This window comes from Brachycentrus maculatus, unplaced genomic scaffold, assembly GCF_059751285.1.
Source record: "Brachycentrus maculatus isolate JH-2025_06_01 unplaced genomic scaffold, ASM5975128v1 h1tg000495l, whole genome shotgun sequence".
NCBI classification, from domain to species: Eukaryota; Metazoa; Arthropoda; class Insecta; order Trichoptera; family Brachycentridae; genus Brachycentrus; species Brachycentrus maculatus.
The window spans coordinates 373,080-388,774 of NW_028281242.1; the positions used below are offsets into that span (position 1 = coordinate 373,080).

At 33.2% G+C, this 15,695-nt stretch overlaps 1 protein-coding gene across 2 annotated transcripts; it reads left to right on the forward strand.

The window, feature by feature from the left end:
• Nucleotides 1–1,407: 1,407 nt before the first annotated feature.
• On the forward strand, nt 1,408–14,536 carry LOC148301981 (uncharacterized). 2 transcript variants are annotated; one of them, XR_015838717.1, is made up of 5 exons: nt 1,408–2,562; nt 4,968–5,289; nt 7,728–7,860; nt 12,269–12,399; nt 14,049–14,536. XR_015838717.1 is itself a non-coding variant. In XM_088272367.1 (5 exons), exons 1-5 carry the CDS (start codon nt 1,672–1,674, stop codon nt 14,193–14,195), a joined length of 1,572 nt encoding a protein of 523 aa, XP_088128493.1. In that variant the 5' UTR covers nt 1,408–1,671; the 3' UTR covers nt 14,196–14,536. The 2 variants fall into 2 exon arrangements, 1 of the variants encoding a protein (XP_088128493.1); XM_088272367.1 differs by having other exon boundaries at nt 7,728–7,808.
• Nucleotides 14,537–15,695: the final 1,159 nt, after the last annotated feature.

The window sequence follows — 15,695 nt, forward strand, 5'->3', positions numbered from 1 at the left end:
TATATATATATATATATATATATATATATATATATATATATATATATATATATATATATATATATATATATATATATATATATATATATATATATATATATATATATATATATATATATATATATATATATATAATAAACGACACAAAAACACTAGGATCATAAGATAAACTAACTAAAAATTCAACAATGTAATGAACCTCAATCTATTTTTATAATTATTTAACATATTTTAGAATTTATTTGAAAATTGTGAAAATTTGTTGTTATAAGTTTTTCAAAGCAATATATTCTTAAAATATAAAACATATTTAAAAAAAATCTATCGTAGGTTGTTTAATTTTACTAATATTCTAAGGTTTTTAAAATGATTATCTTTTGTTGACTATCAACAAATTTTATTTTCAATATTTTTTTTATAAATACATATATAAAATAAGTTCCCTGAATGTGTAAAAAATAAATATAACTATTATTGTATTGTTTTTGAGTTATTAATGTGTGAAAATTCCCTTTTCCCATAAATGTGATGCTTAAGAGTAATTATTTGCTAATAACTTTTTTTTTAGTTTTCTTTTTATTAAATTAAAAACGAAGTCCACCTTTGATAATAAAAGCCCAAAAATAAATATGTAAATTTTTCTGTCAATAATGGCAAATAAATACATCGTGGAAGATGCCCCACCAATAAGAAAAATAATATTTTAAATTATTGAGAGGGATTTGAGATGGCATAGTAAATAATAATAATAATTTTGGATAATTTATACAGCGCCATTTTCGTAAAATTGTACGTCGGGTTTTTTTTGTCAAGGACAAAGTTTTATTCATCAAAAACTATTTAGTTATTAAAATACCAACTTTAATTGGAAGATGTGAAATAATTCAAAATGATACATTAGAATATTTTAGAAAATCGAATATAATAAAAAGCCATGTTATTTTGTTTTTTATTTAAACTATACAATATATTATATTAAATATGTTATACACAAATATTTTCTACCGTCGTTTTCGACTGGTTTCCTATTTCAGAATTTCGATTGCATGAACCCCAATAAATACATAAACTTCTTCTTCCACTTATCCGCACCCAATGGTGCATAGGGCACTGCATCGTATTGACGCAATCATTATGGTTACTTACATGAATGCAAGGTGATCACTCCTGTGCTTCAGGGACCAGTCCAGGGTAATATTCAATAAATATTAGAGTGTAAAATCACTAATATTTTTTTAACTGGAAGGTTTTTACATAACTAGTTACGCAGTTTAATCGGTGTAAGTACTTTTTTAATAAATTAATTTTAACATTATGGCAATCATCCGCCATAGATATTTGAGTATAATTTAGTTTCTATTGTTTTGAAGATTTCTATGGTATCCTTGAAATGTCTGCTTAGCTGTCAAACGAAACGAGAAATCGCGATAAGACGGAGTGTCGAGTGTGTCACGTTGGATTAATTTTATAAACCACAAGTTTAGAAAATATTTTTACAAATACAAGTACGTTTAAAAAATACATCAACGGCTAACCGGATCGTACTATTTTTGTATTATAAGTGATAAATGCGATCTCTAATGACGTTCAATTATTGGTAAAAAGCACATACACTTGTTATTGTGCTCATTATATTCCGTCCCTCCTTCGTTTTGCCCAAAATCATTCGATATGGATCTGCAAGGACTTATTTTTATGGTAATTTTCTCACAATGCATCAGTTCATCTTTTCAAGCTCCGAGTGCTCAGGGAGCGACGACAATCTTAGATATATTTCAAAAGGATTTTAATGACAAGAGGTGTAAAAATGCATTGGTCGATCCAGAAAAAGCGGATTTCTTAAAAGAATGCAACGTGAGCGTTCCGGAGAAGGTTTTCAATCAGGAAAATTTCAAGTCGTACTTGTGTATGGCTTATTACGACGTCAATTTGAAGATTTGCGATAGAATGAATGGCGGCGAAATTGAAATACAGAAGTCTCTACCGCAAAACAAGTCTAACATAGAGGATATATTGAATTCTTTGAATACCACTCATGTCGCTGATGATTTTTGCGATAAGCCTCCGGTAGAAATTGGACAGTCTGACTTTCCCGAAACCAAGGAATATGTAAAGATATTTTCTGACGCAATATCGGAACACCACGTTTGCCTTTCCACGTGCCACGACTTCTACGGGACTCTAAGACCGTTTTGCAAAATAATTCTCTGGGCCACTTCGAAACTTAGCAACCACGATGAGGCGACTTCAAAGTTTGAGAAGATGAACCATGTGGTGAAAATAGCTAAAAGTCAAAAAGCAGCGGAGGTGACTAACTCGTTGCCTCGAGTGTCTCCTACTTCTGTTGGTAAACCTACAGTTGCCCAGCCAATTGCAAAATATCCGGTTGATTCTCCCACAAACGTTGCATCACCCGCAATGGCGGTCGAACCACACAAATACTCATCAGCATCTGATAACCGAGATATCTCAAACAATTTGACTGATTTCTCATTCCATCCGCTAGCTGTGGACGCAGACCGAAAAAAAATCCCCGGAGCAGGTCTACCACAAAGACCTAAGGTAATATATTTGTTTTAAAAACAAAATGCTTGTTGAGTTTGTATATAACTAGCTAGTCTACCAATTTAGAGATGCACCCGTCTCTTCATCTAGACCAGAGGTGTCAAACTCAAAAGGCACCAAGGCAAAAATACCGCATATGGTATTTTTGGTACACCGGCGGACCACATCAAAAAACTCAAAAATCTCATTTTTATTTTAATCTAACTTTAAGTTAATAATTTATTATCAAAGACAAGTCACATGAGGTACAGTACAATAAACCCAACTTAATGATTTTCTAAAAAAATATCATATGTTCCCGTAAAAAAAATGATTTCAATGAAGAATTAAAAATAAATGAAAAATATAACTGCGGGTATCCGCTGGCCGCAAAAAAATACTCTTACAACACATTCTTCTTCTTTTTCTTTTATCTTCTGTATTCCACTGATGGATGTAGGCCTCTCCCGTATTCTTCCATTTCTTTCAGTCTTGCTGCTTGCAGCCAATTTCTACTCCCCACAGCAGCTATGTCGTTGGACCATCTTTTTTGAAGTCTTCCAATGCCTATTTTTTTCTCCCAAGGTCTTCATCTTAACACATTGTCGGCGGGACACGGCATTTGCCGTTTTTCGCGGACTGTCGGTCAACTGCGGGACACGGCAAATGCCGTTTTTGTCGACTGTCGGTTATCGGCGGGAAACGGCAATATACGGGTTTGTTATCAGCGTGAAATAAAACGCGTTGAAGGGTAATCTGCTACCTGGGTGCTAGGCGATAGTCTGTTGACGTTATTTGAGATGTCTTGTCCAGATTGGCTAGTGTGTCGCTTGTAAAGGCATCCCTAGAAATCTAGAGTTTTTATGCGATCTCAATCTCAGGTTTAGTTTGAGCCATTTCACGTATTGGACTATTTTTCATACCGCTCGCACTGTTTTGTTTACTGTTTGGTATGTTATTATTTGAATATATTAGCATTGTATAGGGAATGATACCTCGGAGGGAAAGACTATTTTTTATAGTTTACAATGCTTTAAAATTGTGAAATACGGAATACTTAATTAAAAATTATGATTATAATTTATTTTTGATGATCAAATGTCTTATATGATTTCTTTGAAAATTTCAACCGAAAATATTATTTGGTTTAGAAATTGTGTCAATTTTAAGAAAGCGATATATTTTTGCGCTAATCGCGAAAAACACCCGCTATAGGCTAGAGTCTATTGTTCGAAGCGCCCGACTACAATGTGTTAAAATTTTAGCGGTCCACCTTGTGGGATACTGTCTTGCAACATGTCCCACCCGTTGCAATTTGAGTCTTGCCACGCAATCCATGATATCATCTTTTCTGGTTTGTTACTGATATCTTCCTTTTTTTATTTTATCCGTCAGACTTAAACCAAGCATGGATTTTTCCATGGTTCGCTGTGTGCATTTGAGCTAATCTACATTTATTTTTGTCAGAGCCAAGATCTCTAGTCCATATGTATTCACTGGCAGGATGCAGGGTTGCATATACGTTCTTCTTCAAACCCTTATCCGCACCCCAATGGTGCATGGGGCACTGCATCATATAAACGCAGTATTATCTTGATCGTTAACACATGAAGGAAAGGTGATCAGCCCTCCGTTTCAGGTACCAGGTTCAGATTCAGGGTAATATTGTATAAATATTAGAATGAAAAATCACTTACATTTATTTGACCCTCCCATGGAAATCGAACTCCAGTAAGGTAGCCAAGCGTGCTGACCATTACACTACGGAGGCGGACATATACATATACTTTAATAATACATAAATAATAAATAAATAATTAAATTTATATAATTTATATAGCGCCATTTTTGTAAAATATTACCTCATAGGCGCTTTGAACTTTTGAATTTTAAATATCAACCAATGACCAATACGGCTGTCCAAACTTAAAAAACACAGTAAGGGATATTTTTTTTTGTAGTACGTTTTTTTGCATTTTTGGACTAAGTAGCATCTACTTAGTCCAAAAATGCAAAAAAAAACGTACTACAAAAAAAATGTCCCTTACTGTGTTTTGAGTTTGGACAGCCGAATATTCATTGGCATATCACAACATTCTCGGAGTAGGAGAACTAAATCTTCTTCATTTCATATTCAAATTATACCTGCAATATTATTTACTCCGCCTCCGTGGTGTAATGGTCAGCGTGTTTAGCTACCGTGCTGGAGGTCCCGGGTTCGATTAGTGATTTAACACTGTAATATTTATTTAATATTACCCTGGACTGGTTACTGAAGCGCAAGAGTGATCACCTTGCCTTCATGTAAGTAATGATCAAGATAACACTGCGTCAATTTGATGCAGTGCCCTATGCACCATTAGGTGCGGATAAGGGTTATAACAAATATTATTTTGACATTTTTAAACTCTTACTTCCTGTAGGTGGAGGCTTTGCCAGAAACAGTTGTGAAAGCAACGACTCCTGAAAAGCCATCTTCAAGGGCCCCGCAAAATGTCGGTGCTCCAGCACCAGCCAAGTTACCGGAATCCAATAAGATCACAAACTCCGGCAAGATCCCAGATTCTGATAAATCAAATTCTGCGGAAGTTCCCGATTATGTCAAGGTTCCGGATGTGGTGCAGATTCCGCAGCCGCAAGGGAAGGGTGCCTCTCCCGAGGAACCCATGATGAATGAAGATGAAGACCTGGATGGGCCTATCCAGTTGGACGATATGGGAAGAAAGCCATCTGATCCCGAATTAGGTAAGTTATTTGAATTAAAAAGCTTTTTTTTTTTTAATATGGTTACAATTTTTTTTTATACTTTTAATTAAATTTTTTTTTCAAATACTTATACTAAATATTTTTCAAATGGAGAAAAAATATTCAGGTTTTACCTAAAAAGATTTGTTGCACAGTAAAAAGTTCAATAATTGGCTTGATATTTATTTTTAATACATTTCATTATATTTTTAAACCTTAAAAATGATCTGCAAAATCAAGTTTTTTGATTTATGACGTTGTTGAAAGGAGTGAGCGAAATGTGATAATTTCAACTAACAATCTTAATACCAAAAATGCAGTTCTCTCCAATGAAGAGACAGAGCTCTTATGCTTGGAGAGGGACTTACACTTGTTAGTTATGTTTGTTAGTAATACAATTTATTTTTCATTTACTTTTTTAAAAAAAAATAATTACAATATAAAACTGGTTCTAAGATATTACTTTTTAGCAATCCGCTAATGTACTTATTTATTTTCTTTACATGAAGTTTAATTTAAATAAATAAATAAAACAAAGCCATAGGGCGTTTGTCCACTACACGGAATTACATTCCGTCTGGCACGTCAGTTAGCGTTTTAAAACGACGATTGGCTTGGATTGGCATGTGCTTTTGTCCATATTTTTTCGGATCGGTGCTCTTGATCGATGCGTGAACACGTTGCATGTAAATTCGATCACGCTAAACTGTCGTAGTCGCAGTCATTTTTCAAAACCGGACTGCCGGATGGTCAAATTCCGGGTAGTAATCGTTTTTACCTAGTGCTGTCCACACGTGGTTTCTCAGTATGTGTACGTGTGCAATACAAGGCACTACTTGTTTCCATACAATTTCAAACCCTCATCGCGCCCAATGGTGCACAGGGCACTGCATCATATCGTATGCATCATAGCACATATTTATTTATATAGATCAATTAAAACATACGCATATTCAAATGCGTAACGTTGTGTCGAAATTTCAAATCAATCAGCGAAATCTTTAGGAGATTCAAGATTTTGAACAAATGACATTTTCATTTTTATTCAATATATGGTAATATTCACCAAATATGGACATGTGTGTTTTGGGTTTTTAAATTGTTGTTTCTCATTTAAGATTAACATTGAATTGACGAAGGTCCTTGACAATTTGCATAAAATACCTACCCATCTCAACCATAAACATAAAGATAAATATTTTTTATTATCCATGATTGCTTTAACATATCTCTCGAATCAATTAATACATATACTAAAAGTATTTTCCAAATTCTTTGTAATGAAAGTAATTTTATTATCACTGACTTAATTTTACACAATATTTTTTTATATAGCTACCAGTCAAGTTATTTGCATAAGTATTATGTTTCTTTAAACTCGTTAAATTTGATGACAAGGTCTTAAAATATAATTTGTATTTAAATTACAATATAATATTGACATTTAAAATTTTATTTGTCAACATTTTTATTTTATTCAAATCTCTTGAAGGCCCAGTATTCGTTAACCTTTCCGGGAGTACAAAAATTGGTCTCCGACTTTCTCTGGGGAGTGGGTTTTTTTACATAAAAATTTTTTTTTTCTTTAATCCGATGTATTATGAAAATAGAAATTATGTAAAAATAATTAAAAAAACACCTATTGGAAATATTTTTCAATTATGATAAAATTACACACAAATATCCACAGATGTCATTCCTATACAAGTTACATCATACTAACTGACAGATGGACTTCAACGTTCATTAACGTCGATACTACTTTAAGGAAAATTCGCACTGACGTTCATTTACGTGCATACTCCCGGACAGGTTAAGTCGCAACTTAATTTTCTCTAAATCCAGGTAACATTGTACGTAATTGATTTTTTTCTTAAAATAAAATATTCATATTAAAACATTAAATGATTCCTTCTTTCTGACTTTAAAATTAGCCCATCGCAGAAGGTAATAATACATTTCCCGTCCTTAAGCATCAATCGACCGAACGGGTAGAAATATCTTTCCCGTCCTTAGTGTGTTAATAACTATGTCATATTTTTTCTCTGCATTTTAATTTAACTTATCAGAAAAAAATCATTGTCAGACAACTTAGACCAATAGAAGAAATACTAGATTTTTTAAATAAGCTTCATTTAAATTATTGTCATTTTTCTTATTTTATGTATTGAATGTCAAATGAATAACTGATTTTTTGAGTCTACTAAGTTGTATTTTATTGTTAAAAAAAATTGCTAATAAAATATTTGCATTGATCATTCGACATTCGTTTGAAAATGCCCTAACTAGGCGAAAGATAGTCACAAAATTGAACAATGAAATACGACTTAGTATACTCAAAAATCAGTGTTTGATTTAAAATTTAACACATAAATTAAAATGGAGTTCTACAAATTAAATGCCAAATCTATAAATAAGTCATTTTTCTTTCTCAATAGAAGAGGATTCCGATGGTGACTTGCGAGAGACTGCAATGGGCGCGGCGGGCGGAGCGGCTCCAGTGGAAAACCCCACTATTGGTTCTCTAATCATCATGTTTATCCTTTACACCGTTCACAATACACTTCTACAGTAATGCCAATTTTGTGTGATTTAATTCAACTTGGGGACGCTACCAACCTAACAGAAATTCATCGTCTCATAAGATTTTCTCCATATGGTAACACAGGGTCACTGTAAATTTGAAAGTCTAAATGGATATGGAAATCCAAGGGCTTACCACTTTTTTCTTTAAAATCATCTGTTAAGTGATTTCTCAGTAGTATCATTCTGTTTGTAGAGGGCCATCAGCGTAAGAGGTCTAATGCTATGAAACAGGGTAAAGGGAATGGTGTTTTTAAAAATTAAAACATATAGGTGCCTCAAATATTTTTATTTTTATTTAAAAATTTTAATATTTTGTGTCGGGTTGTGGTCCGGTGGTTAGTGTTGCAGACTCTTGAGTCAGAATTTCTCGGTTCAAACCCACTCTACCACAATTTGATACCTATTTTCAATAATGAGCCGCTTAGGCTCACAGAAATAGTATAAAGTTGAAGTATTTTTGTAAATGATAAAATCACAAATACTTTTCTATTTTAAAAAAAAGTACGGTATTAAAAATATGATATAATATTTTGATAAAATTAAGAAAAGTATGTTGAGATGGTTTGGGCATGTGGAACGAATGAGTGAAGAAAGAATGGCAATACAAATTTAGTAGGCGAATTTAGTTGTAAATACATTGAATGATGAAGGATAATGATAGTGTTATATCGCTCACTCCTTTCAAGAACGTCATAAATCGAAAATCGTCAATTTTCAGTTGTGCGTGTTTTCGGAATGCCCAGAAAATGTACTATATCCCAGCAAAAGAGGCATATTTTAACTTAATATTTACTCGCTACAGGGCAGAAAGTGTTGTTTTTGCATTTTGAATAAAATGTATTGTTTAGTTATTTTTTTAAATATACTAAATATTTTTCAAATGGAGAAAAAACCTTCAGATTTTATCTAAAAAGATCTGTTGCACAGTAAAAAGTTCAAAAAGTGGCTTGATATTTATTTTTAATACGTTGTATTATATTTTTAAACTTTAAAAACGTTCTCCTGAAAAATCAAGTATTTTGATTTATGACGTTCTTGAAAGGAGTGCACGATATAACCATACCACAATGTTAACACATTTCGGACGGGTGTTTTTTACGCTTGCGGACTGCTGGCGATGGGATTTGATAACTACGATTTGATACCTTAAAGACATTGGTACGTAATGTTAATATATAAAAACATTAAATATGTAATTTCATATTTTCTGACTATGAAATGAGGCTGGTGCAGAAGGTAAAAATACCCTTCCCATTCTTAAACATCAATTGACTGAACGGGTAGAAATACCTTTCCCGTCTGAAGTGTGTTAACAATGCTTTTAATATAAAAAATATAACACAAATTACATATATGGGACACTAAACTAGAAGGTAATTACACCTCCTTCCTCGTTTGTCATAGATAAATTCTTATCCTGGTGGAACTCTATCATATATACATATTTATTTCCGGTATAATTAAAACATTCACGTTTGTACAGACATTTTTAATGAGGTATCATACTTAAATGTTCATAAAAACATCACACAATATTTGCAGTATCCAAATATATTCCATAAGAAGCATGTTTAAAAAAATTTATTACTTATTTTATCAGACTCTGATTTATTTACCCTACGGATGATATGTCAAAATATATTATTTTATCTGATAAAATAAATAATAAAGAATTCTCAATGATCAAACGGTATAATGGAAATATCTAAAATTGGAATATGATTTCAGACTCTCTCTTAAAAAATATATGTGAACTTATTTTGCATGAATTTCACTTATGTTCGATTGAAGTAAGTTATATACTTCACAAAACTCTTAACTGAAAGCGCCACATTAGCCTAAATTTAAATATCTACTAAATTACAATTAACATACGAAAGCAATCCAACAACGGTGCATACATCTTTGAAAAATTATTAAATCAATATTATAGCTGTCTCAACTGATGATGCCACAATTATCCATACTTCCAAATCTACTGAAATGGTACTAACATATGAATGGGATTCAAGACCACTGCATGTATGCAAGTTCCAAAAATCAATCATGGGCGGAATGGTGAATGTTACACAATCGTATAAAGTGATCATTCAATCCAGCCAAACGCCAGGTCGTAAGCCCTGGGATGCTGAGACATTATCTTCTTTCATTTCAAAATGATAGATGCTTCATATCAAGTTGAGACACCTGTAATATAAAAACATGTTTTCATTGTCATTTCTGAGAAATATAGATACATTTTTACTATTATTTTTATTTTTATTTTATTTACATAAATAATATACATTATTTAAAGAACAATTAAACATTATTTAAAGAACAATTAAAAACAAATTTAAAATATTTTTGTGCTGAGACCCACCAAGCCCGCTTGTGTGTTTTGTCGATGGAGTTCTTTATACATACATTTTTTATTGTTTTTATTGATTTTAACCTAATATGTACACACACAAAAAAGAGAGAGAAAATTAAGAATATAAACTATTTTACAATTTTCATAGAATTAACTCTTGATCATTTACCAAATCCATTCACTCTATACTTATTATTATTCCTTATTCGTATAAAATTCATCTTTCATAATTTAGACCAGTGGTTCTTAACCGTGTTAGAGGTACCGAACCCCACCAGTTTCATATGCGTGATCACCAAACCCTTTATTGGAAAAAAATATTACTAGATTGATATATTCCTTTCAAATAATATACTAGATCTATTGGATAAATGAATATATCGTATGTCATGTTGATATATTCCTTTCAAATAATATACACTTGGGTCTCTTTTTATGCGATAGATACGTTCCACGGGAAATCGCATAAAAAAAACTTGAAGTACATACAAAACTGGGAAAGGTTCCATTATTTTTAAAAACTGCATTACTTCAAATCAAAATGATAAAATGTATTAAAAATCGCATAAAAAAGTTTATAAAAAAAATCATAAAAATTAAAACAGAAGAGCTTTTAATTAAATATCCACATATGGGAAATCAATTTAGAGATAAATCTTCAATCCAAATTACAAGTGCTTTTTCTTTTTTTTTTCCAATAAAGCATCTTTTGAATACGATGTAAAATTTGAGCTTAACTTTGTGCCGGTGACTAATCACGTTTTAACGGTTGTAACCTGCACTAGTCTAAATTTCAGATTTTTTAAATGCGAATTCGCATAAAAAAGACTTGAACTACATACAAAAATAAGGGATAGGTTCTATAACATTTGAAAATCGCATAACATCAAAATCGCATAAAAAAGATCCGCATAAAAACAGACCCAAGTGTACTAGATCTATTGGATAAATTAATATATCGTATGTCATATTATTTTTCATAATATTTTATATATTCCTTTCAAATAATATACGAGATCTATCGGATAAATGAATATATCATATGTTGTATCATTTTTCGTAATATTGTACAGTAAATCGTGTATGTTTTGACCTCCGCCGAACCCAGTAGACAGACTCACCGAACCCCTGGGGTTCGATCAAACCGAGGTTAAGAACCACTGTTTTAGACACTCATCCTTAATTTTTTCTTTAAATTTAATATGGTTATTTTATGATCTTCAATGTGTGCAAATTTGCTTTAGACTATGTATGTATATATTAATTATTATTATTATTAGAGCTAATCCAATCTTCCTACCTCAGGTGTGGCATGGAATCTGTGAAGCACGGCATGAAATTGACTTTTTTTACTTACTCCTTTAGCCCTACCTTTGGGATTCAATAATTTGTTAAAAAATCCTCATTCTAAATGGTCTAAAGAACTGTTTGATATGAAATAAAGTTGTTCAACCATTATCGATAAAGTCATTAAAAAATAAACTAATTATATAAGTTCTATTCATAAATGGATAATGAAGTGGGCAGATTTGAAATTGATGGTATCATTTGGCCATGCCGTATTGGATTGCATGTCATAAACAATTTTCTTTAAAATAAATTCGTAAATAAGTTTTTAATTATGTATTACTTAGTAAATACCACTTTTTCTTAAAATCTACTGGGACATGTGTTTCGATGCATTCTGCATCATTTTCAAACACCGTGTTTATCATCATTTTCAATTACGGTGTTTGAAAATGATGCGGAATGCATCGAAACACATGCCAAATGAGATTTTAAGAAAAAGTGGTATTTCCTAAGTAATACATACATTAATTAAAAATGGAATGATTTTACCACAGAATGACTGCCGAATCAATGAATGAAATTGTAAATAAGTATTGTGTATTGTGCCCTCAGCATGGGAAAACTGAGTGAGGGGACATTATTATAATTTTTGATGATGTGTATGATGTAATATTTATATAAATATAATATAAACAAATTGGTCTATTTCATGCCCATGTGGTTTTATAATGAGAAATTATATGTTTTTAGGTGTAAATCGTCCTGCCTATATTTCTAACGGGGAATTCATTGGCGCTGAAGACTCTCATTTCTTTCTTTACTTCCTGTTTGCTTCTGCTGTCCTGATACTTGGTTACATCATATTTCACAATAAAAATAAGGTAAACTCATTTTAATTTCAATTTATTTACTTATGAAACGTGAAACATTAAATATCATGTCATTTGATATTTCACTCAATCTCTAATGCACAACGGAGTCCTGGTTCTAACTCTAATGTATGGAAGTGAAACATGGAGTTGTGCAAAAGAAGGATGAAAGTAGACTGAATGCGGTCAAAATGCGATCTCTCAGAAGAATGTGCGACAAAACGATGTATGATAGATGTTCGGATAGTGAAATAAGGAAGGAATGCAAAGCTGAGATAAGCATTATCGATAAAATTAAGAAAGGTATGTTGAGATGGTTTGGACATGTGGAACGAATGAGTGAGGAAAGAACTGAGAAATGAGGTGAATGTAATTGGAAAAAGGAGCAGAGGAAGACCTAGAAAAACATGGCACGATCAGATATGCCAAATACTTGAAAGTGGTCAGGTTAGGAGTCGTAATAATTGGCAGGTACGTATGAGGAGATGCATGAAGAATTTTTAGCAAAATACAGAGTGGTGTGGCGTTCTATTCTCTCTGCCTACCCCTGTCGTCGGAACAACTAATGGCGCTCAGGGTTGTCCAATAATCCCCGAGTTGCCATCACTGCCGAATCCGATGACAGTGATTTTAGTGTCGATTCTGATGATTTTTAATTTTTAATTTTTTTAAATCAAAGTGTGTCATTGTGTATACTTTTAATATTAAACTAACATAAACAATTACTTTTGACAAATAAATTTAGTTTTCATATTTTCTATGACAAATTTTGTGACAACTCTGCACCATGAACAATTAATTTTATGATTATGGATAAATGACTGAACGACTGGCGCGCTCTTCATTTATTTGACAAGTTTTATAAATAAACGTTAAAACACTTTTAATAGCAATATGTTTAGAAAGTTTTATTTTTGTCGTAAAATTCGCGGCGTGCTGGGTACCGCCATACATGTACCTGCCGGCAGTTAACCGGTTAATTTGTGTTTTTAATAATAAAATACAATTCAGTAGACTCTAAAAATCAGCGCTTGATTTTAACCGGATCCACGCGGCTCGCATAACCGTATGTGTTTTCACAAAACATTCCCTGTACGCGGCTGACATAACCGTTTGTGTTTTTACTTTGCTCCAAGTTTCGAACCTCAGTTCAACTTGGAGGGATTTTTTCATGGTGTGGAACTTTGGATAAAATAATACGTCAATCCTTGGCCTTATGACATCTGTTGAAATATTTGACTAATAATTTGTAACATCACAAGGATAAATAAAAGAACAGATCCCTGATTTTTCTTGCCGGTAATTAGTTCGCGCCATAATCATACCCTATATCTGTCTCACTCTCGACGCTACGCATCGCCAGTGGGTAAGAGTGACACACGATGCGTGCTTTGATTTATTTATGTTACGATCTTATTTGTTTATATTACGATATATTTCAAGAATAATGTGACACTAGTGTATTATAGAGTACCAAAAAGGCACAATGAATCCCATTGAACGTTTTTGTTTAAGAAAATAAATAGTTTCTTAACTAAATACATGATAAAAGTAATCATTTAAAAAACGGCGAAATAGCGCCGCGCACGGGCGTCTCTCAGGAACAAAGTTAACACGGTTAAAAGGTTAATATATATTCCGTAATTTTTTTTGATTTTTAGGTTCTGGGTCTACTGTTGGAAGGCAGGAAGGGTGAGGGGCGCAGGAGGTGTCCCGGGGGCGGACCGGCCTACAGGAAGTTGGACTGCACCCTGGAGGAAGCTGTCAACTCCGCGCCGCCTTCGCACACCCCCCATATCGTCTACTGATCGCCCAAGCTCCGCCGTTGCAATATTCGTGTTATATAAGAACATCGTCACACCGTGTTGATAAGCGAAGGTCTGTAATGAATTAAACCCCACTGGAAGCCAAACCCGGAACCTCGTGTCTAGTGTCCACACTTGCCAACCTCTACATTATGAGACAACACATTAAAATTAACTTTTTGGAATATCTTCCCTTGTTCCCTTCTAACCCTTATCCGCTTTCTCTCCCAAATAATGCATACCCGAAAGCACTAAAGCAAAAGTGCAAGAATCCCGTACCCGTAACATGACCTTGCATATATAAGCAGGGTGCAAAAAAATGTGACGGAAAAAAAAAATAAAAACCCTTATCCGCACCCAATGGTGCATAGGGCACCGCATCGTATAGGAGCAGTGCTATCTGGATCATTAAATACACGAAGGAAAGGTGATCAGCCTTCCGCTTCAGGTACCAGTTCAGGGTCATATTCAATAAATATTAGACTTAAAAATCACTAATATTTATTTTGACCCTCTTGGGAATCGAACCCGGGACCTCCAGCATGGTAGCCTAGCGCACTAACCACTACACTGTGGAGGTGAACTGATTTGGAATATCATGATGATTTAAATATTAAAATAAAACTTTTGTATAAGACGTCCGCCTCCGTACTGTAATGGTCAGTACGCTCGGCTACCGTTCTGGAGGTCCCGGGTTCGATTCCCAGGGGGGGTCAAATAAATATAAGTGATTTGTTTTCACTATAATATTTATTTAATAATACCCTGGACTGGTACCTGAAGCGGAGGGCTGATCACCTTTCCTTCATATGTAAACGATCAAGATAGCCCTGCGTTTATATGAAGCAGTGCCCTATGCACCGTTGGGGTGCAGATAAGGGTTTTTTGTATAAGACTACTTTTGATTTTGTTAAAGTAAACACATCTATTTTCGAGAACTACAAATACAGTTAAAAACCCTATTTTACGTTTCTTAAGGGACTGAAAAAACTAAACCTAAATGGAGGGAATGTATAATTTTGGGGTAGTGAAGAACACATTTTAAATTTGTTTTTTGCAAAAATTGTAATGACTTAAGGAATAATACAAATAAAAAACTAAAAAAACTATGTCAAAAAAAATAAGCATTATAAAACTAAAAAAAAAACTAACTAACTAACCATCACGCCGCTTCCCCGCAGGGGTAGGCAGAGAGAATAGAGCGCCACACCACTCTGTCCTTGCAAACATTCTTCGCCTCTTCCACGTTCATGCATCTCCTCATACATACCCGCCAATTGTTACGACTCCTAACCTGACCACTTTCAAGTATTTGGCATACCTGATCGTGCCATGTTTTTCTCGGTCTTCCTCTGCTTCTTTTCCCACTAACATTCGCCTCATAAATTTGTTTTACCGTTCTTTCGTCACTCATTCGTTCCACATGTCCAAACCATCTCAACACACCTTTCTTAATTTTATCGATAATGCTTATCTCAGCTTTGCATTCCTTCCTTATTTCAC

Coding starts and splice junctions, on each gene's coding strand:
- LOC148301981 (XM_088272367.1), top strand. CDS start 1,672: ATGGATCTGCAAGGACTTATTTTTATGGTAATTTTCTCACAATGCATC. Junction 7,809..12,268: donor AGTGGAAAACCCCACTATTG/GTTCTCTAATCA, acceptor ATATGTTTTTAG/GTGTAAATCGTCCTGCCTAT. Junction 12,400..14,048: donor TATTTCACAATAAAAATAAG/GTAAACTCATTT, acceptor TTTGATTTTTAG/GTTCTGGGTCTACTGTTGGA.